The sequence below is a fragment of the Schistocerca serialis genome, chromosome 2 (assembly GCF_023864345.2).
Source record: "Schistocerca serialis cubense isolate TAMUIC-IGC-003099 chromosome 2, iqSchSeri2.2, whole genome shotgun sequence".
Classification (NCBI taxonomy): Eukaryota; Metazoa; Arthropoda; class Insecta; order Orthoptera; family Acrididae; genus Schistocerca; species Schistocerca serialis.
The window spans coordinates 1,161,125,432-1,161,150,196 of NC_064639.1; the positions used below are offsets into that span (position 1 = coordinate 1,161,125,432).

The window sequence follows — 24,765 nt, forward strand, 5'->3', positions numbered from 1 at the left end:
TATGTCATTATATTCAATGCTTTTAAGAACTTCAGAGGTCATGGTATTTACACTATCAGTACCACAGGTGTTGGCACATGTGTATATGGAAATTGAGTACAGCTGGAACTTTCTTCAAGAGATCTATATGAAAGCATTGTAACTGTGCTTCGAAAACCCAAACCCAAACCCTAAAAGTTATTTTGTGAACATAAATTCTTACGCTTATTAATGTCAGTATTTGTGCACACTGAAATTATAGCATTATTGACCAGACTACATGTATAATGGATGTTAGTTGCAATGTATGAGGGTAATCCCAAAAGTAAGGTCTCCTATTCGTTTATAAGTACATAGACCTGTTTATTTCTACAATGGTTTGCATCAGGTTACAGCTTGAACATTTAGCTATTTTTTGACATTATCACCATTTCTGTCGATGCATTTTTGTAGATGCTGTGGCAGTTCTTGTATGCCCATGTCATACCAGCTCACCGCCATGCTGTTCAGAAAGTTATGAACCTCTTCTTTCACCTCACCGTCGGAGCTGAATCGCTTTCCGGCCAAATGTTCTTTTAACCTAGGGAACAGGTGATAGCCACTGGGCGCCAGGTCAGGACTATGGGGTGGGTGGGTGATTATGTTCCACTGAAACTGTTGCAGGAGATCAATGGTTTGCTGAGCAATGTGTGGGCAAGCATTGTCATGATGTGTATGTCCTTGCTCAACATTCTCTTCTCCGGTTCTGAATTGCCCGTTTGAGTTTTTTCAGAGTCTCATAGTACCTGTCAGCATTAATTGTGGTCCCCACAATTCAGCTCAGACGACGAGGTGAAAGAAGAGGTTCATAACTTTCTGAACAGCACAGCGGCCAGCTAGTATGAGATGGGCATGCAAAAACTGCCACAGCATCTACAAAAATGCATCGACAGAAATGGTGATTATGTTGAAAAATAACTAAATGTTCAAGCTGTAAACTGATGTAAACCATTGTAGAAATAAACAGGTCTATGTACTTATAAAAAAAAAATAGGAGACCTTACTTTTGGGATTACCCTCATGTAACTGATGGTTTACCCATGCGATTCAACTTAAGTGTATTATAATTTAGAAAGAGCGAAAGGAAGGAAGTAAAATTGGAGTTTAATGTCCCATCAACAGGATGAGCATTACAGACAGTGCGCAAGATCAAACTGTGAAAGGATGACTCATGACCTTTTGAAAGGAACCATCCCAGCATTCACCTGGAATGATTAAGGGAAATCTTGAAAAACCTAAATCTGGACTGCCTGATGATATTTAACCCTTCATCATTCAAATGTGGGTTCACTCTGCTAACCAGTAAGCCAGCTCATTCAGTTTAGGAGGAAGAGGTATCATAGCATCATCCATTAATGATACTTGTAAGATACACAGATGTACAAATTATTGTGAGTAAATAAAAAAGATGTACTTTGTTAACTGTTAAATACTCTCCAACCTGAGGATGAAATTAGGGATAACCAATGCATCATTATCAATTGGTTTATGAGTGGATCAGCCCATTCATTCTTTGTAAAAGAGCAGTAAAGTGAATTGACAACAAAATACACTAATAACAGATCTGGAGTGATGTTGAAATCAAATGTATTTTCTTGAAAGAACATCAGTCAGGTATTTCAAATTAAGAATTCCCAAAATTAAAAGTGAGTGATTCAATCTAAAATACTTCATCCTCATGTATACATGTGCTGTCTGCCATTTCTGGTTACGTAATGATTTTTTTGAAATGAAAAAGATGAATTTTCATGGTACATACCTGCAGATAGTCAAATTCCTTCACAACTATCTGATCAGCTTCAGATGATCTTATCGTGGTGAGGCCATTTAAGGATGCAGAGATGTATGAGAAAACAGGACTTCTAGCTAAAAATCAGAAAATCTGTTACATTTGCTGGTACAGCTAATAAAATTTTATAATAAATTGATCTTGGAACCTGGATGTAAGTTGCTGAAGAACAGCATAGTGAACAACTTGCAAACACTCAGATTTTGAATAACAATAATAATAATTAATAATAATAATAATGGCACATGACTCACTGGCCCAGAGCAAGTCTTTGAATACAATGCCACTTTGTCAACTTAACATGTCCATGAGCCCACAGCACCCAGGATACCCAGATGGTAACCCATAAAAGTTCTATCCAGGCCTGAAATGGCTTAACTTTGGTGATCGTGTGGGAACCAGTGTTTCCAATGCCGGCTGTTGGCTCTCAGGTTTTACATAAGAGTGATACAAAACTGAAATACATTGATGAAAGCACCCGCTCATTATGGAAGAAATCGCCTGAAGATGATGAATAGTTGCTTCATTCAATAATTATAGAGCTTGAAAACACCATCCAACATAGTGCTTAAAGGCACAGGCAACATTTATTCTATTGAGAAAGTGTTGAACAGCACTAACCATTCTGAATGACAATATTTTGTAACTGTTTCATGCAAACCAGAAACAATACATTGGTACACACTCATTATGAAATACACTCACTAAAAAAACATTGTGTATATAAGTTATATAATGTGGCAGGTGACTAACAGAGCTTTTCAGTCCTTGAATTAGATATTCAAATACCATAATTTGTATAAAGAGAGTCTAATATAATGTTATATATGAATTTGTTGTATGCTTAGAGTCATAGTACATACCTTCATTCTGAACCCTAGACATGGAGGTAAACTCTACAAGAAAATTATTTTTTCATTTTATATTGTAACTATGTGGGTAACAGTTCAACTGAAACTGATAACTATACCTTTTGTTTGAATTGTATCTCTACTGCTTGTTTTCTATTTTGCAGGTATGATTTAATGATGCTTAGAGCTGTTCCCCTAATCCTACAGTCATTAAGTTTCCTTTGTTAAGATGATACAATTAACTAGACTGAAAGCTTTAAATATGTGACAAAATATACCATGAGGATTATGGCATTGCCCAATCCTTCTGAGATGCAACTGAAATGATTTTCCTTTCTGGAATCCAAGCTCTGTACTATTTATGATGTCACTTATTTCAAAATATGGCATAAATGTAAAAGGCATTATATTTTCAAGAAATTTAAAAAATTGGTGGTAGGCAAACTGATATGAAGTTGACAGAGCTAGTAGATCTTTTTTTTTATGGTAAGACTATCTATTTTCATTCTATCTGGAAAACTACCTTCCATCAGACATGAATCAACTAGGTTGTGAAGCAGTTTGGCAATTTCATTTGTTGTTAACTTTCTAATTTTATTAGAAAGCCATTTATTTCTTTGGAGGTTCTATTAGAAAATTTCTTTATCACTTTTATTATCTCTTCATCTGTTGTAGGATAAAAACAGTAGGAGTTAAACAGCAGAGCATTATTAACCATAATACAAAAACTACTTGTCATTTGTTCCTAGTCCTACTAAAATATTAATTTTATTATCAGTTTCATTCTCTGAGGTAGCACTCTGTGAGGATTGTTGATGCACATGTTACTAGATTGACTGTGTAATATTTTACTTATTTACCTGCTTTGCGTTCTTCAAAAGTATAATCTGCCAAAATACTACCTTCTCACGTGGTCCTCCAGAAATGTATTTCCAAGAACAACTAGTTTTCTTCATAGAATTATACTAACTTTTCTCTCCTCTTATTTTGCTTACCATTATTAGTCTTTTCCTCCAACTTGTGTTCACAGTCTCTCCCATTATATTATTTTTCATATAGGTACCTTCACTGATAACTGCATTCCTGTCTCCATTATGATGAAATTCTCATCACCTTTAACATATTTTATGTGTTAATTAATATTATGATACACTTCTTCAATTTTACTGTCATCTACCACTGTTTCAAATGAGAACTTGTATAATTACAATGTCTGTTGGATATCCATTCCATTTCATCACAAATTTGTCGACTGGGTGCTTCAGATAACTGTTTGCTCTATTGCAAATTTCCTGATTCATTATTATTGCTACTTCTGCACTAACATAAATACCCTTATGATCTTCACTGCAAAACTCCCTCTTTGGACAATAACCTTTCATTGATTCGTGAAATTTTCTCTGGATCCTTTTCATTTCTTCCCTTATACTGTCTAGTTTCACATATTGCCTTGTAAGTGCAACATTACATAATCCCAACCTAGTTAACATTCTGTTTTTGGCTGATATATCCTCCCATGTAGTCTCTGCCTGGAGATCTGAATGAGGACTAATTTACTTCCGCAATGTTTCACCTAGGAGGAAACTATCATTACATTTTGAGCAGATAACTACAGGATCAACAGTGACATGCACTAGTATGTGAATCTACTGACAAATTATTATTATTATTATTATTATTATTATTATTATTATTGTTATTATTAGTAGTAGTAGCAGTAGTAATAGTAGTAGTAGTAAAATAGCTGAATATCTTTATGTGTGTTGTCCTTTGAAGCAAAGTACATACATTATCTCTTAAAATTCCTTTACTTACTGTTGCCTTCCAATCGCTTTATGTCTTGTGCAGTACGTAGATATATCTGACGTATCTTGTAGAAAAGTGGCCCAATAATGATTATTACAATAGTAAAGTAGTAGTTAACGAAGACTACCATACAGATTACTCCAATGACAGTCAAACTTATCTGTAAAAAATAATAGAAAACTATTGATCTTTTTTTTTCTTTTTTTTCTTTTTTTACAAAATTGTAATGTGCTTTTTAGCTTCATTCTGGAGACAATTATGTGTGAGACACAGAAGAAAAAGGATTGTGAAGAATTTGCTTCAATTACAGATCTTAACAAAAAAAAGTTGTCACAAGTCATCAGTTACGTGGCTTACCTGCATAGAATCTAGTAATGCCTTTGGTAACAGTTCATCAACAGCTCCCATATCTTTAGAGAAACGATTCAGGACTCGACCTACAAAATAAAAGTTTTTGAACCCAGGTAAGAAGATAAAATGGAAATTACATTATTACTTTGTGAAAGAATAGGTGTTTTCTGCAGGGTGATCAGTCCTTAACACAATCACTTTCGTGACATGTGACTGGAGAGCAAGGTTAGCTGCTGTGCCCAGGGTGCAGGTGAAATGAGGTCCAGACTAAATACAGTAGAGATTGTTGCATAAGTTGTTTCTATCATACCTAACACAAACATTTAAAAAGAAAAGTAAATTACTTAGGTCAATTAAGCAAGGAGACACTGGAACTGCCTTCCTTCATTGCTCATGCAGTTCTGACATCTGCTTAGGAAATTGTTCATTACACACTGCAGTTCCCTCTGAGAAATGACTGAAATTTCTTGACAAATGTTCATTTTATGTTGATCTAAAGTGTGTGGATTTGATGTGCACCCTTTCTCTTTAAAAACTGCAGGGAGTTAAATTAGGGCTATAAGGCACCCATGTGTTGTTAGTAATAACTCTATCTTATAAATATCATGAATTTCCTGTAATGAGAAGTTGACCGTATGCACAGCTGCATAGTCCTACTGAAAGGTCATGAAAGCATGTTCTCTCTCAGTTAAACGGCCAAAAGAGGCTGCAAAATATTATCCACTTATTTCTCCCTGTTTCTTGGAAAAAAATAAAGCCTGTTATTCTCCCACCACTAATAGTGCACCACAGTCCTTTTATTTGACCATGCAGGGGTGCCTTGCATATTACATTAGGTTTTCTAGACCACCAGTAATGGTTATTTTGTGAATTAATGTATCCACTTACGTGAAACCATGATTCGACTGAAAATAAAGTTAGATGAGGGTCAAATTCTCCAACATGCACCCTATTCAAAATTAATTCAGAAAACCTGCTTTAAGTTCTTGCCCCGCACTTATTTTGTAGGGCTGTAACATCAGTAATTTTGTAGCTACTTAAATAGAGCCATAGGAAATTCCCATTTGCTGTGAAACACTGAACTGATTTTCTAGAGCTTTCCAGAGCATTCCCAAGGTTATCCAGAGTTTCTTCTGTGAGTACTGTACATGGTTGCCTATGTATCCCATCAATGGTTTCCATTTCATGAAATGTATTTATCAATCAATGAATCATACTCTGATCAGGAACTTAAACATCAGGAAATTCCTCTATAAATAACCTCCTTATTGCAGATGCTCATTCTGTGCATATTTATGAGTCATAAACGAATACTCTTTCGTGAATAGAATACTTAATACTTGTATTTTGCCATTTTACTTGAAACACTTTCAGTCAATACACTGTATTGCATCATTTAACAAACACATGCTACCTGCACAAGATTTTTACACAGACAAAGTCCTCACAATAGGCCCACCAGTGGGATGGGTGCAGGTGCAGGAAGTGAGGGGGGGGGGGGGGGGGGAAATCCCTGTCACCTGTCAGGTGGTTGTGTTGAGGACTGATCATCCTGTATATAAGCTGTATATAAGATCTTCATTTTTTATTAATGTGGTGACAGTTACACTGGTTAGTGCATAAGTGATGATTCAGTATCATATAAACTGATAAGTTTTAAATCCATTTCACAAGATACCATATGCTAAATATCTTACTAAATCAGCACAGTATTTAAATATAAGATAATGATTAGGTCCTACTGAATGAACATAGCAAGTGCTGGTATTGAGAATATGTAAAAAGACTGCAAACTGGGGGAAAAGAAATAAGTACAAAAAAGAAAACAAATAAAAGAAACATAAATTGAGAGATAGGGTGATACAACTAAAGTACGAAGGCAAATGAAGACGGAATAAGTAAAATTAGGAATTTTTGTACAGAATAACTATGATATAGTTGTGAAGATTAAACTTCAATACATCAGAGTAATTTAGATTAAACACATACCAAATGATGAAGGAATCAGTGATAATTTACTATAAGGACCTTAAAGCAACATATGATTAACATATGAAATAAAGACCCATATAAAGGTACAGTGCATGTGGACATTAGAAACGAAAAATATTTAGAAATGGATTTTTAGCAAGAGGGTAAGAGATGCTTCATACATTATTTTCAAGAAAGACATGGCATTCTTTACACAGAAATGTTTAAAAGCACAAACACCAAAGAACTGCACTGAAAGAAAAAAAGGTATTGCAGGCTGTGCATAACACACAGAAGCAATAAAAATTACTGTCGGTACTGAACTAAATAAGGTGAGCAAATGACACAGAAGTAAATCTTTTTAGTTAATTTTAAGTGATTACTTTTGTTGACTGAGTCTAGCTTTAAAGACTAGGTCTAAAAATTCCTCTATTTGCAGTGTTTGAGAACTTGCAGTTTCTCTGTGAAAATCTGTGGATTATTAATGTTCTGCTTTATCTTCTACAGAAAAAACTGTCATGTATATTATCCTAGAGTGGATAATCCACATTTATACTTTTGTGAAAGCTGCAAAAACTATGAGTCTGTCTTGTGCATTGATTGTGTATGTTGCAATCTTAACATTAATATCAAGGCTTTGTACCAGCATATGGAAAAAACTCAAGGGAGACATCAGCAATAGTTTGTAAACCTATTGCTTTCATATAATGTTAGGAAGAATTCATTGAATCTAGTGGCCAATAATGTGAATGTAACATCATCTACTATCATCAGGAAGATGAATATCATTTGCAGATTTAAAGAAAAAAAAAAGACTGAGAAAGATCAGCAGCTATTAAATGTGATTAAGATACAGCATTCCACAGTTGATACCTAAATCATAAACTGAAAAGGTGTGAGATGGTGATAAATTCTGAATGGTAATAATAAAGTAAAAATCAGAGATTAGTGTTAAAAGTACAACAGACAGATTATCAGAAGAAATGGAGAATGCAAATTCTCATAAACATACTGCTTTTAAGTCTGAAATTTAGAAGCATTTATAAAATAAAATGATACTAATTTACTGATGGAATTAGTTTGTTGCTTATGAAGAAATTAATTTAATGTACAAGAGCTATTGAATATGACAATAACATGTACAGTGTAGAATATTTCATGTGGACATCTAATTGAGTCATAAAGTACATACCTGAAGGATTTGAATCAAAGAATCTCATTGATCCTTTTAACACACTATTGAACATTCTATTGTGCAAGCCTTGAGATGAATTCATACAGACTTTAAAGAAAAGCATCGCTCTATATGTAGTTATAACCAAGCAGCCAAGAACGAAGACTGTGTAAATTATAATGTGCTGATCTCTTGTTAATAAATGTTCACCAGATGCTGCATTAAAATTAGTTCCAATAACATTTAAATTCTCTTCTGAATATGTTTCAAATGAAACATTTCTAGCCGTATCGTTTTTCCACTGAGCATTTACTGATTCAGTGTTGTTTGGATCCAGAAATGCAGAAAAAAGTCCAGTGAAAGTATCTTCCGTACTGACATAATCAGTAATGTTTTGGACATGTGAAATGGAAGCAGAGATATTTGCTTCCATTAATTTCACCCTTGCTTCTTCTTGGTTTGTCCTAAAATTAGTAAATACATATAAATTACATCTTATATTTTCATCATTCACTGCAGTGACATATGTAACTACTGGTTTATACCAAACATGGATATGAAGGAGCAAGGTGTTTGTACTTTATTTAAAAACTGAATAAACAATATCTAAGTGGTCAGTCTCTGGATAAATATTTAGAAAGTTAAAGTTACTACAAAAGATCAAAAACTAACAGTTGCTCAGAGTGACAATAACACCAACTGCATCTACATTAAAAACTAACATACTGAACACATTAAGCAATGATAATGTAAAACAGCTTAGACACATTCCAGTGATTGGTTTTACAATGATGCTCTCACTGTGGCACTAGGCACGTACAAAAATTAATCTTCCTCACAGAACGAAAATATGTATTAAATCCAGACACTCTTTGCCAATAGTTACAGGCCTCAGTTGAGGACATAGATTTAAGCTTATGGCAAATCAAAACATTTCAAGCTCTACTGGTATAGTTATAGACTTAAATTCCACAACAAAATAAAAAAGGTACCTACATGTCAATAATCAGTGGCAGTTTGACACAATTACGGAATCACAAAACTGTACCATCTTTTGAGCATACGCTCTTTCCAAAGTATCAGGATAAATTATTTCTCTCTCAAGCACACACCCAACAGAGAACATTACTGTAAAGAGATTTATGTGAATATGACTATTAAGGGGAGGTTTACTATCTTTTGGTTCAAAAAATTGATTTTTAAAAATTGCATTTTTGGATCCATAAAAGTGTTTAGAATCCACCCCTGAAACAGTTTTTCTGAATACAGAACGGAAATGTTTGTTATTCTCGGTTGAAGAAAAAAATACACCTGCCTGAAATCGGCCTTTTACACGAACCATTTTTTTTCAGGTAGTTCGACTTTGTAGCCATGAAAACTTATTCTATGTGCTTTCCCATGACTAAAACTGACTCAAGTGATCACTAGATGCCACTGCCTGTCTACTTCATTTACTGACCATGGGTAAATATTGTGATATACATTCCTACGTAAGATTCACTTCTTGGATCAGTTTAGTCTGTGTTCCTGGCATGTAAACAAGCACACATGTGACAAGTGTGACAAAAATGCCACAAAAATCCAGGAGAGACCGTCGCTCGATTGAGAGGAAATTCAAAGGGAACCAGCATATGGCTGAGCATGAGACTACATTCACGAGCACATCCATGAAAAATCTGAAATTGACTGGCTACGATGACATCGAGATTGATCCTGGATTTTCCTATGTAATGCTGGACGTTTTGGCAGTCTTCATCTTTTTATCAACAATATTAAAATGCAAGACCTACAATGGTGACGTCAAATTCACCTGGACCAGTGAATGAGGCCTTGGTTTCAAGCTGACTATACAATGCAAGTGTCCCGTACGTCATGTCAAATCATCTCCGATGGTGAACCAGTCGTATGAAATTAATCGTCACTGTACATTCATTATGCATCTGTTAGAACAAGGTATATGCAGTGTGAACTTATTTTGCGTTTGCGGGGTCATGGGTGTGTCAATTGGCTTCTCTATTACTCTGTATTACAACTGCCTGGAAAATGTGTACATTGTTGTGAAGGCTGTCTTTGAGGTGGTTCAGATGGGAGCAGTATCTGAGGAAGATGAACTAAATGGACAGATGGGTCAGGAACGAATGCATTTATCAATCTCAGGTGATGGATCATGGAAGAAGCGCAGCTTTCCCTCATTGTTTGGAATAACTTCACTAATCGGCAAATATCCTAAGAAAGTATCAGATTGTCAAGTAAAGTCATTGTTCTGTCAGAGTTTTTGTGATAAGAGAGCGTCACCAGATCCCGCAGAGTATGAAAAATGGTATGAGTCTCATGAAGCACAATGCAGCACGAATCATTCTGGAAGTGCAGGCAAAATGGAGGTTGATGCCATGGAGGAGATGTTTGGTCGTTCAGAAGAGTTATTGGGTGTGAAGTACAAGTACTATATTGGGGACGGCGATACAAAAACTTTCAAAGGCCTCATTGATTGTAACCCGTACCCAGACGTGACCATCAAGAAGAAAGAATGCGTAGGACATGTAGACAAAAGAATGGGCACGTGGCTTAGAAATGCCAAAAAAAGAAAAGGCATCAGAGGAAAAGGACAAGGGAAGCTTACGGATAAAGTGATCAAGGAGCTTATAACATACTGTGGCTTGGCAATCCGACAGCATTCCAATTCAGTGGGACAGATGAAGAAGGCAATTTGGGCAACGTATTTCCACAAGTATTTGATGGATGACCACCCATGACACCAAAATTGTCTGGCTGGGGAAACTAGTTGGTGTAACTGTTGCATTGTAGAGGCTACTGGACATCTGGACAAATATCAACATGACCAGCCACTCTCCAGATAAGTTCAAAAAGTGATTCATCCGATCTACGAGGTCCTTTCAGAGGACGAGTTATTGTACTGGTACTTGGAAGGAAACACACAAAATTCAAATGAAAGTTTGAACGCATGTGTTTGGAAGTTAGCCCCCAAGGATTTGCATCCTGGTGCGAAGACTGTGGAGAATGTGACTTCCCTGTCAGTGAGCAGCTTCAAAGAAGGGTATTCAGCAATTCTGAAGGCCATGACAATGATGGACATCACACTGGGACTCTATTCGATGCAGTTTGCCAGGCATGCGGACGACCACCGGATTCAAGTGGCCGAAAACCGCTTGTCACCCGCCGTACGAGCAGCTCTGGAGCAGCGCAGGATGGCCCAGGTCGAGCAGAACAACCTCTATGAGGAAGAGGAAGGACTAGTTTATGGACCTGGAATAGGAGATTTAACGTAAGTTGCATAATATTGCATTTATATGTAGTCAAAACTTCAAACGCATTTTTCTCGAAATGATTTTTTTTTTTTTCTCGCGCGGTATGGTAACTTCAATTCTACTGAACTGATTGGCATGATTCTTTGTTTCTGACAACTAAATTGTCTAGGAGTTGTGCCACTTTTATTCCGATCCATCAACTATAAATATTTTTACTTGGCTGACGTAGTCAAAAAATCGATGACAAAAACCCTATTTTTTTCCCAATGGCCGCCATTTTGTTTCCTTTGGTCCAAATAACTTACGCAAGGTACAACTCCTATAGAATCTTATATACTTCGCTAACATCATCTCAATTTTGATTTCAGACAAGCCAACTGACCTGTGACATATCGCGTGTGGAGGTCTACATCGAAATTTTGTTTTGTTCCGATGCCACTTCCGCCTTTGCTCTTCGACAATTCCGGTCGAAAAAATTCCAGTTTGTGGAGGAAACGTCAATAAACATTTTAATAAAGTTGACATTAATATCTACAACACATCCCAAGAAAAAAATTTTCAAGAAACATCCTTTTTTCACTCCAAAGATGGTAAACCTCCCCTTAACTATCTATCAACATAAATTCATATCCACAAATGTTGCTAGCAAGAAACTCAACCATGAAATTGAGCACAATATGAATGCCTTAACCATCACCAGCTGCTTTAAGATTTATATCATCCCACCCATTCCCAGCTCTTGCTCCTCTGAACTGAACTGAACAGATGGAAACTGTTTGTCCAGGACATCCTCTGTTGCGGTAACCCACAGCACAAACTCACCTTGAAACAGAGCAAGCTGGAACCTTTCCACCTGTAGTTGCTGCACCCCTATTAATATACACACACTGTCTTTCCTAGGAGTCTTTAGCCACATTTTCTCTACTGTTTCACAGATATTTGCAATTTAATTCTGGATTCAGCCCAAAAAATACTGCTCATCCCGTCTTTCATGTGACAACATAATGTTGATGGAAAGTGTCAAGTTTCTTTCCAATTACAAATGAAACAATTTTTAGAACAGAATTATACAAACCCATTTGACACAGTAGTCCAGTGTCAACTGTTTCATATTGAACATATTGTAATTCATCATCTCCAAAACAGCATGCTTGGTACAATAATAATAACTGACTTTATGACCTATGATACTTTCGAAGAAAGGTTATTTTTGTTCCTCTTATGATGATGATATTTTTAATGGATGGAAAGCATACAATGATCAGCCAGAACATTATGACCACCTGCTGGATTGCAAATATGTCCACAGCAGTGATGCATCATGGCATGGAAGCAATGTGGCCTTGATAGGTTGCAAGAGGGAGTTGGTACCATTTCTGCACAAACAAGTTACCTAATTCCCATAATTGCTCTGGGGGTGATGAGCTCTGACACTATGTTCAGTCACATCCCAGACATGTTCAATCGGGTTCATATCTGGCAATCTGGGAGGACAGCACATCAGTTGGAACTCAGCACTGTGTTCCTCGAACCATTTCATCACACCCCTGGCCTTATGACTGGAGCATTATCTTGTTGAAAAGTGCCACAGTCATTGGGAAGCATAATCATCGTGAAGGGGTGTACATGGTCCACAACCAGTGAACGATACTCCTTGGCTGTCCTGGTGCCTTGCATGAGCTCTACTGGACCCGTGGATGCCCACATGAATGCTCCCCAGAGCATAATAGAGCCATCATCAGCTTGTCTCCATCCTCTGGTACAGGTGTCAACAAGCTGTTCCCCTGGAAGACGACAGATTTGTGCCCTTCCATCAGCATGATGAAGAAGGTATCAGGAGTCATCAGACCATGCATTGCTCTGCCACTGTGCCAAAATCTAGTGCCTATGGTCATGTGCCCATCCCAGTCATAGCTGCCAATGTCACTGTATTAACGTCAGCTGCAGAGGCCCATCATTGGGAGTGTATGGTGCACTGGGTGTTCAGATACACTTGTACTCTGCCCAGCATTAGTCTGATGTTAGTTCCACTACAGTTCACCACGTGTCCTGTTTTATCAGTCTGCTCTGCCAATGACATCCGACATCTGTAATGAGGGGTGGCCACCCCACCCCACGGTGTCTGGATGTGGTTTCACACTGGTTTCGTCACATGTTGAAGACAGTCACCACAGCACTTCTCAAACACCCGACAAGTTGTGCAGTTTCTGAAATGCTCATGCAGAGGTTCGGGCCATCACAATCTGCCCTCAAAGTCAGATGGATCGTGCGTATTCCCCATTCTACACACAAACAGCACACTCACTGATGCCACAAGCACCGTATCTGTGTCTGACTAGCAGTCATTCCTCACCAGGTGATGTTGCTGTCACCTGAATGGATTTGCACTGATGGCAGGTCAGTGGTCATGATGTTCTGGCTTATCAGTGTGTAGTTGCAAGCTGCTAAGTCATAAACAGTTGATGTGGGACTAACAGGAAAACTTTTTGAAAAATAAGAAATGTTGATAGAGCCTTTACAATTCTATAATCAAAGGAAAGAAAAGAAAAGGAAGAAACATAAATGGCTCTGTAAAGTCTAAATCAGGAAAGATTTAAGGTGCAAGAAATAATTCAGAAGTTAGTCCCAGCAGTTAGGTGAAGAGTGAAACTCTTGTGTACTAATCTTTATGCAGTTTTGGAATTAACACTACCATACAAGTTGTGTTTTTCTCATTCTAGACAACACACATATTCCTGAAGTTCTTTTATATTCAGGCAGCATGTTTTCCATCATAATTCATGATTTACGTTCTTACCAAACACCCATTTTAAATTAACATCATTTGTGTCTGAGAAGGAATTCTGGTTTTCTTGTCACAAACTTGGAACAACATTACATATTATTACATTAAAACAATTTCACTTGTTTTGGTTGGGTTCACAGTAAACCACCAATTAGCAATGTGTGTGAATTCAATCAAAATGCCAAAATAATAAAGGCCATAAAACTGAAAAAGAGGCAAATAATGGATGGAAATTTATTCTTCATCATCTACTTGTACATAACATAGGAGTAAAAGTAAGAACTCATCTAATAGCACATGTCCTGAGTCTTGAGAGGCAGATGAACAAGGCAGAAAACTTTTCTTTTCTTCAGATGAATAATTTTTTGAGCAGTCACAGCCAGCACAATGTATTGAGTTGTGTGTGTGTGTGTGTGTGTGTGTGTGTGTGTGTGTGTGTGCGTGTGTGCATGTGTGTGCTCCTTAGGCTAAAAAGGATTCATCCAAGTCTTGTACCTGTTGTGATTCAACACATCTACTATTCAGTCCATTGTTACCTTTACTCCTGAAACATTTGCATTCTACCAGGACCTACTACCATACTCATTTTCATAAGGCACATTCATGAAATGGTAGGCATTAAATGCTACTGGTACTGCATCTATAAAATTAGGAAAACTGCTATTGATAATTCAGTGTAGCAAATATGCACCACTTACCAAAATGATACCCAATAATCTGCCCCAGTCGATGAAAGTTGAGCCAGAAGACAAAAAAGAACTAACCAAGCAAGTAGCCAATAACTTGATCCTGCTGTGGCATAATCTTTGTAAAGAGTACCTTTTAGTTTTCCTCTTTCTATCATTTCAGCAGTTTCATCAGGTTCATCAAAATCATCTTCTTCATCTTCATCAGGAACGGAGCTCTGAAATGAAAAATAAAGTTGTCAAAAGACACCACTACATCTTTATCTGCATCTACATCCATACCCTGCAAAATACTGTGAAGTGCTTGGCAAAGGGTACTTCCTATTGTACTAGTTATTAGGACCTTTTCCATTTCCATTCAAATATGGAGTGTGGGAAGAATGGATGTCAAAATGCCTCTGTGCATGCCATAATTAATCTAATCCTGTCTTCATGATCCCTATGGAAGCAGTAGGTAAGGGGTTCTAGTGTATTCCTACATTCATCATTTAAAACTGGCTCTTGAAGCTTTATAAGTAGGCTTCCTCAGGATAGTTTCTGTCTGTCTTCAAGTTCAGTGAAAAACTGGTAAGGCATTAATCTACTGGCACAATTCAGAGGGCGGTGGTCAAAATGTTTTCATTTGCCAATGTACATTATGAATATTTGTAGTCATTCTTCCTCAGGTGCTTCTTCTGTCAAGTTTATTGTGTACATAAGAATAAATATCATCTGTCTTTTGTACATGAAAATATTATGGGACATAAAAGTATGTGCTAGATCACACTCTTGTAATTGCAAATAGTGCAAACAATAAGATAACCTAAATGTGCTGCCAGAGAACACTACACACATCATAACAAATTATTTACAGTCATTCAGTTATATGTTTTATTTTTTATAGGCCATTGATGATGCCTAATGTAAATAACTGAATGTTTGGTTGAAAACAATACTAAACATTGAGTTGTGAAAGATGGATACTATTTATTGTTATCTACATAATAAACATAATTTTGCTATATGAAATGTGACAGCTAACTTTGTATACAAAGTAGTGTGGCCTATACTGGATAAAAAGAAATAATTGATCAAATGCCTAAAAGGATAATTATTTTCTAAAGAGAACGATAATCTCATAAGAATAGATATAACTTAAAGAAACTACGGGAGACTATAGAAGACGTGGAAAAATGGTGCACAAAACACAAGTTCATAATCAACACCGACAAGACGGAAATGATGGTATTCAGACCAGGCAGGCAAATCCCTAAAACGACAAGAATTGCACTACAAGGAAAGCAAATATCTATCACAAAAGATTACAAATATCTAGGGATAACACTCCAGCCGTCTGCAAAGTGCTCCACTAAACGCACAACAGAGAAAGAGACACAGGCCATCAGAGCGATAAACGAAATAAGTTCCATCAGAACACTAAATCTAGACACAGCTATGGCACTCTTCAAATCAAAAATAATACCGATACTGGCTTATGGGATAGAAATCATACAGATACACCTAAATGAAAAGAACTTAGAAACATTGGAAAGAGTAAAAGCAACCTATATCAAAAGAGCACTAGGGGTAGCAAAAACCACAAGATCAAGATTAGTCTACCTTCTCGCCCGAGAATCTTTCCTCGTAGAGGATCTAAGGACAAGGTTCTTACTTCCCAAGACATCAGTATCGGAGAACCTACTAAGATCACTACTCAAGAAAAGAGAGGAAGTACCAACGGAATTCTATGGATCCGGGGCCATGATCGACCGCACTTGGACAGCAGCAAATTTTGAGATGAGACACGTACTTACAAGACTCGCAGTACATGTATTCCACCATGAAATTTGTGCAAATACAACATACCACGAACCATCAAACCTTTGCAAGTGTACACTATGTGGACAGTCTTGTGAGAGATACCATATAGAAATATGCAACAAGAGGACAAGACCAATTAGAGACTATGCAATAAATGGTTCAAATGATAATCTGTTATAATACCTGCACTGAATGTAATCTACTACTAAGAATTATGCAGACACTCAATACATCCTTGTAATCCACTCTCAATTGATTGTAATCTAATGTATAACCATAATGGCTATTTTGCTGCAATAAATCGTTTATAATAGATATAAGCATACACTTATTCGTCAGCGGCATGCACATTAATAAAATGTAATACAAATATTAGCTTTCAGAACTAGTGGCCCTTGAGGAACAAGAGGGAAATTGGTTGGCAAGTGGTGGGGTGAGGGTGGGGTGGAGAGAGCAGAGGGAGAGAGAGGGGGGAGAGAGAAGAGAGAGAGAGAGAGAATGAGAGAGAGAGAGAGAGAGAGAGAGAGAGAGAGAGAGAGAATGAGGCACTGAGTATGAGAGTCATGCAGGACAGAGGATCAGGAAAAGTAGGGCTTAACTTTCTGGTACAGTCCCAGAAGAGCACAGTTTCTAAAATATGAATCTCTAATTCTAAAAGTCAGTGTAGATTACATAAAACTATGTGATGAAAATCAAATGTTAGCTGACAATATTCTAATTGTAATAACAAAAAATGAAACGTACATATGTGGATCCTACTGACAGTTGTTTTTTCATTGATGGTTCCACAGTCTTTTCTGATTCTTCTTGATTGCTGACAAGCAGATTTATAAAGTCAGTTTTTTGTGTCATAAGTTCACTGAAAGTACCCTGGTCTTCGATTCGTCCCTATAAAAAGAAGCAGAAGCTGTATCAATATTGTTCTCCAGCAAAAAAATTGAATACATCACATCTCTTTAAGTTTACTTGAGTTTCCATTTCTGTAAGAAAATATTATGTCAGTGGTTGTTCAACAATATGGCAGCACATAGCAGCAAACATTTATAACAATCACTTCCTTAAGACAACTGTGAAAATTGATACAACCAAAAACATAAAAGCACTATAGTACAGGTATGATGCAGAATCACAAGCACTTAGTGAGGCTTGTTTTAGTCAAGAATTTAATAAAGTGTAAGAAAAAATAAATTCCTTTCAACGAAAAAGCTATGGAAAGAGGTTCCAAAATATTAAATAATATTCAGATACACTAATTTATCAGAGATTGTTTGAGCATTTCTTCAAAAATAAGGGTGGGATTATGGACAGACTGGATGTTAGAAGAGTCATTCAATTCAAAATGTCCTCCTCTCAGTTATTCACATCTATACATATTATAAAAGTGTGTATGTGTGTGTGTGTGTGTGTGTGTGTGTGTGTGTGTGTGTGTGTAGTTTCCACATCTTCTCCTAAACCACTGGACTGATTTCAACCAAATGTGCAACACGTAACCCTTTTTGTCAGCAACAATAGCTGTTGGGGTAAGAAACACATACCTATCATAGTTCAGAATATTTGACTTAATAAACAATGAGATGCCTGAAAAACTGCCACATTACGGATGACATTTAAAATTTACTTCTTTGCTTCTAACTCTATTTGCAACACATATTTTATGCAGTATCTACATGTACCACTTATTTTATGAGACACAGAACAGGAGATATGACATTATAAATACTGAGATTTGTGAAAAATGCCGCATCATGCATGAAGCTTAAATACATTTATTCTTTACTACTACAACCCTCCTATAATCAAGTCAACTTAAGGAAATCCCTGATGCCTGGCAGTGATTTTGACAGCTTTCAACTGCAAAGCACAAACAGCTGTAGGCAAAAACAATATCCACCTATAGAGCTATGAAGAGGCACTACCACAAAGTCGTTTAAAAATGTCGAGTAGTAGATATGTGAAGCAGCTGTACTTATACATTTGTACATTATGCATATTTCTTTATATGACTCTTTCATAATTTCAAAGGTGTTTTCATGAATATATGGAAATGAAATTTTTTTGATATTAGACTGCAAACACTGGCAAAATGAATACCTGGACAATGCCAGGTGTGTCAGCTTGTAATAAGATATTAAAATGACAAAGTGTCACCAAATGGAAGTGTCTGTGTCTGTGTCTGGCTAAGGTATTTGATTGCACAAAAGAAAACATTTTACAGTTATCTCGCAAATAAGTGTAATTAACTATTTTATGGACGATTGATTAGTCATTAAAATGTTGTCTGTATATACTTGAGTGTATTTCTGAACTTGTGGACTGTTATTTAGAAACTTTGTCTACTGCATATATGCTCACTATATAACAAACAGGAGACTTCAGGCCTGTATCATGTAACTACATCTCTAGCCTTGACAATGGAACAGTGTGGCATGGAAGAGAGTCCATAAGTTTCTTCAGGTATGCCGTATGAAACTGAAGCCATATAGTGATGATTAGATCTTGTCGCTCAAGCAAATGGAGGCGATATTGATTCCTACATTTCACCTGCTGTTCCAAACAGTCCCATACTTTTCTATGGTATTGACATTGCACGGTTTATCAGACCAATCAGGGTGCAACAGGAAGCATGAGAGTTCGTCAAACCAGGAATACGCATCAACCTAGTGAACGTGGCTGTTGTGATCTTGGAGACAGGAACCTCCACAGCTTACACATCATGAAAGTGTAGAAGAATGAGTAACACTTGGTCACACCTGATGGACCAGTCATGCTATGACAAACATCAGAAAAACTACTCTGGCCTGAATTACATCCATCTGCACAATAAGGGTCAAACAGCTCACTGACTCTTTGGTGCACTTGAGATCATTCATTATTTGAAAAACAGGCAACACTGTGAGTCATCAGACCACACTGTGGTTTGCAAGACCTACTAACTTATTCTACTAATGGTAATGCAAAATGCAACTCCCGAATGATGGGCAAATGTAATATGAGGTTCCTACAATAGCTGATTGTTGATCTACATTGTTGCTGCTCATCATCAGAATTTTGTGCATGATTTGTGAGAAAGCTCACTCATTATAAGTGAAATTCTGCACAGTATTAATTTTGTTAGGCAGAAATTTTGAAACTGTATACCAAATTCTGTGAATATGCAATGGATTCAGACTGAAACTGTCTCAGCCTGCTGTATGATGTGATCTGGTGTGATTTGTGCATATCACTGACTTATTGTTCTTTGACATGTTAGCGCTTCTCTAATTCAATACTGGTACACTCATTCTAAGAGTACTGACTTACAGCTAAATTATGTAATGGCTGGAGACTAACACACTGAGTGACATGCTGAAACTGCACAAAAGCAATTATCAAGATTGTGTGGAAAACATTGCTGCATTCTTATTATTTGTATCAGCACCAATACATTGGTTCAAATGTTGAACTCACATTGTTGAGAATAACAATCAAGTCAGCATCCTTGAGATATTGCAGTTGATGAGTGACTAAAATTCGTGTCTTTCTACATAAATAACCATTGATACATTCTTGAAACAGATGTTTACCAACATGTGCATCAACAGCAGACAGAGGATCATCTAGTAAATATATATCTGCATCTCTGTAGACTGCCCTGCAAAACACAATGAATAAATGTTGTTCAATTAGTTGTGTTACATAGTAACTGAATACTTTTTAAATGCTACAACAGACAGTTGTTAAACATAGATTAAAAAATGATGATATCTGCGAAAACTATGAAGGATGGGCTGAGATAACAAAATATTCAAAATGTTCCACAGAAGTAAGAGATGTTTTCTTTCTTGTAAAATTAAAAAATGTAAGAAAAAGAAGGAAAATTTTTGAAAGGTGATAGATTTTGTAAATAGAAGAATGTTATTAAATATTGATATATGTTTCAAATAGAAGATAAGTCATTCAGAGCTTCAGAGCTCAAAAATTGTACGATATGTGGAACTAAATGAAAACCATGCTGAAAATTCGAAATATCCAGTATATGAATATGTATTGCATATTTAGAGGTCCTTCACTGGATCGAGAACAACATGTAGTGGCTACATTTTAGACCTTAAAAAGTCTGAAATTGGTTGGTACACAGGGAATTTGACAAAAATGGGTACAGTCCTATCTCCTATGAGGTTTTCATCAAGCTTCCAACAGATGTAATCCAAAATAAAATTAAAAACCATGTTATAAGCCACTCCTGCAAATTTTCAGGTTCTTTAGATTCAAGAGCTGAGGATATCAGTTAGTATGAGGGGTAAGCAGGTAACTTTCACAGTAGTTTCAGAATCAAAGTTAATTTCTTTCATATTCTGCTCTAAATTTTATTCTGAGTGAATGTGTTCTTCCTATTTTTTAAGTGAAATATAAAATAAGTTGTGTAGCTTACATCTTTTAATGTTGAAGTATAAAGGTTGGAAGAAATAAAACTGGCCCGTAAAATATTTACAACTAGATCCAAGCAACATTTTCTTATGTTCAAACTCTTTTTGGAAAGTTCTGGATTTACTCTCAACAGAGCCCATTTCACACAATTTTTCCACTAAGTTTTACATTGTAAACTTTACTAGAGGCTTTGCCAAAACACATATAGTCTTAAACTCTGCCCGCATCTCGTGGTCGTGCGGTAGCGTTCTCGCTTCCCACGCCCGGGTTCCCGGGTTCGATTCCCGGCGGGGTCAGGGATTTTCTCTGCCTCGTGATGGCTGGGTGTTGTGTGCTGTACTTAGGTTAGTTAGGTTTAAGTAGTTCTAAGTTCTAGGGGACTGATGACCATAGCTGTTAAGTCCCATTGTGCTCAGAGCCAACCAAACATCTCTGCACAGTTTTTTCATGAGCTGTGCTTCGCGTAACACTCAAGAATGAACACATATTGTTTCTGACAAGGATAATAGCTGAAGTAATGAAAAACAAAAAAAAAAAAAACTTGTGCCAAGGCCACAACTTAAACTCAGGTTTCCTGGTTACTAGACAGATATGTTATCCACTACACCAGCCTGGCACTGTGGCTAACACAGCTACACAAACTACCCTGGTCCAATACCCTCCCTAATATGAACTTCAGTTTGCACCTCAGACCACCTTGAAATTCCCATTCTGAAATCATCAGTATTGCTGAGGCTCTCCAATATGGCACCCCAGCGTTGTACATAATGGAGAAACCCTACCTATACCTCACATGTAGGTGATCTGTTGACCTGATGGAATAACATTGTCCTGGAGACATACTGCGTCTCAACAGTACATTTGATAAAGACTGATCATCAATGCAGTGATGTTGGCCACAATGCCAGGGTGCTGTAGTGGATAACATATTGGCCTAGTAAACAGGAGACCCACGTTCAAGTCCAAGCCTCAGCACAAGTTTTAATTTATTACTGTTGCATGTGTTCTTATCGAAGATAAATTTGAGACCCAATGTCTCCATGAAAAGTTTATTCCTACACAATGTTTTATCACACACACTATTTTGTGATATATTCACCTGGCCACTAAAAATATCTGTTCCTATCAATCAGTCAAAGATAATGACATAGCAAAGTACTTGGCACAGAGCACGTGGAAGATATGCAAATGCAGACATGTGACAGCAACCAATGCATATAAATCACAGTTGTCAGCATTTGCAATGATGGATACTTCTCCTTTTGATTAACAAAGCTCAGTTCCCTGCCACTGTTATACATATTTCCTGGTCCAATTTTATTTTGCTCACCCTGTATTTTACTACTCTTACAGCTATCTTACTTCCAAACTCAGTATGTATCTAAATGTAAAGTTGCAGGATTAATAATGATAAATGCATGATTGCTTTTACCTTGCAAGATTTATTCGTGCTCTCTGACCACCACTTAGAGAGACACCTCTTTCACCAACAAGAGTTTTATCACCATTTGGAAATAGTTCAAAATCCCTTTTCAGTGCACATGCTTTTACTACCTCTTTATACTTTCTGTGATCATATGGCTGTCCAAACAAGATATTCTGACGTACTGTTCCAACAAACAACCAAGCATCCTGAGAAGCATATGAAATTTTTCTGTCTGTTGTTATTGATCCTGAAGTTAGAGGAAGTTCTCGGAGAAGAACATGAAGTAGTGAGCTCTGAAACAATAAGAAGATAACATTATGAAAGCAATTTCTTTTTCTCTTTTTCCTTGATACGAACAACTTCAGTAAAGCTATGGCTCATATTTATTTCATTTATCCTGTACCACACTCTTTAAATCATACCATGCAGGAGTACTTTTATGGTAGTGGAATAGATTCAAATGCACGTCAATATAGCAAGCAACCATCCACTAGAACTTTCTCCAAATCCATCATTGGTTAATTCAAACCAGAGTAAACAACTGAGTAAATAATGAAAATCTACCAGTGAGAATAAAGTGGGGACTGTTAGTAGGCATTAAGTCCATGATGATGATGTGTTACAAGAGCTGATTGCTGGTCTCCTGAAGGTGGACAATTCTTTTGTGTCCATTTAAATGCTCTCAGTGGTGGCCATTCCAATATACAAAGCTGCGCACTCTCTTTTCTTTTTGTTTTCCTCTTCTGCTATTCATTCCTCTTTTCATTTCTCTTCTCCTTTAATTTATGTTTACTTCCCACTCTATTCTTCTATCATCTCCTTACAATGCTTATCAATGCAATATCTCTGTACTTTCACTCTGTTTGATACCTTCTCCTTTATCATGGTCTTGCATCAACTTCACAACAGTTGGGTCCCTCTCAATGTGGTGTCTGAATGATGTGCCCTTCCTTTCCAGCCTTATCTAAGGAAAGAACTAAAAGTTCCAAACTCTAAGAACATTTCTTTTTACTTTTAAGCACTTAAAATTTCTCATCCTGTCTCTTTGCAACTTAACATTGACACTGAAAAGTAACTGTAAATACTTCTTCAGTAAAAACAAACAATTGAAAATCCAGGATGGAATGTAACAATACCATGAAAAGGATAGTTCCTATTCACCATATATCAGAGATGCTGTTTCGAAGATAGGCACAACAAAAAGACTGCCAGAAAGTAAGCTATCAGCAAACAAGGCATTTGTCGAATATAGATAACACAGACACAGGCACACACACACACACACACACACACACACACACACACACACACACACACACAACACACACACACACACACACACACAAATGACCACAGTCTCTGGCAGCTGGAACTAGATTGCGAGCAGCAGTGCATGATGGGAGAGGCAGCTGGGTAAGGGTAAGGAGGAGACTGGGGTGGGGAGGGGGAGGTATAGCAGGGTAGGGGTAGGGGATAGTAAAGTGCTGCTAGTGGGAGTGTGCAGGGACAAGATGGAGAGTACGGCAGTTAGGTATAGTTGGGAGGTTAGATGGTGGATGGGGGAGAGGGGGGGAGGGGGCTAGCAGAAAATAGAAGAAGTAAAAATACTGGGTGAGTTGGTGAAATAAAGGGCTGTGCAGTGCTGGAATGGAAACAGGAAAGGGGATAGATGGATGAGAACAGTGACTAATGAAAGTTGAGGCTAGGAGGATAACAGGAATGTAGGATGTATTGCAGGGGGGTTCCTGTTGCACTGTTCAGAAAAGCAGGGCACCATGTGGTCACCATTAATGCCACATCCCTATACGCTAACATGCCCATGGCCTTACTGCTATTGAACACTACCTTTCCCAATGCCCCAATGGATTCCAAACCAACAACCTCCTTCCTAGCCGCCATGACCAACCATATCCTCATCCTCAATTACATCTCCTTTGAGGGTGTTACCTACAAACAAATCCAGAGTACTGCTGTGTGTGTGTGTGTGTGTGAGTGTGTGTATTGTCTATGTTGGTCAAAGGCCCTGTTGGCTGAAAGCTTACTTACTGAAAGCTTAATTTTTGTTGTATCTATCTGCAACTCAGCATCTCCGCTGTATAATGAGTAGGAATTATCCTTTTCATAATATAATTCTTTAGTAAGATATATTGACAGTTAACTGTCACTAATAAACTTTGAATAATCTTTGGTTAGAGAGCACCTAAGCAGAATAGATTTGGCAGAAAAAGTGCTGGGTTGAAAAAAATGGTGCTTTTTTAGTCACACAAAATATCCGCTTTTTAAGAAATTATTCTCATTTTATATTTATGTGAGAGATGAGATACTTTTCTCCATTCATTCATTTCGGAACATTACACTGTTAAAATATAGTCTACAACAGGACGTTAGTGAAATTTTCCAACCATCATTATGATTTTCATCTACATCTTCAACTC

At 37.0% G+C, this 24,765-nt stretch overlaps 1 protein-coding gene across 2 annotated transcripts in view; it reads right to left on the reverse strand.

Moving 5' to 3' along the window:
- Window positions 1-24,765, reverse strand: part of LOC126458622 (probable multidrug resistance-associated protein lethal(2)03659) — a 287,255-nt gene that overhangs the window by 72,989 nt on the left and 189,501 nt on the right. For both annotated transcript variants that reach the window (XM_050095789.1, XM_050095788.1), the window contains exons 10-17: window positions 22,337-22,623; window positions 19,945-20,128; window positions 17,242-17,385; window positions 14,710-14,915; window positions 7,979-8,424; window positions 4,822-4,901; window positions 4,474-4,624; window positions 1,778-1,884 (exon numbers count right to left, since the gene is read on the reverse strand). In XM_050095789.1, coding sequence (XP_049951746.1) covers window positions 1,778-1,884; window positions 4,474-4,624; window positions 4,822-4,901; window positions 7,979-8,424; window positions 14,710-14,915; window positions 17,242-17,385; window positions 19,945-20,128; window positions 22,337-22,623 — 1,605 coding nt within the window. The remainder of the gene's footprint in view (window positions 1-1,777; window positions 1,885-4,473; window positions 4,625-4,821; window positions 4,902-7,978; window positions 8,425-14,709; window positions 14,916-17,241; window positions 17,386-19,944; window positions 20,129-22,336; window positions 22,624-24,765) is intronic.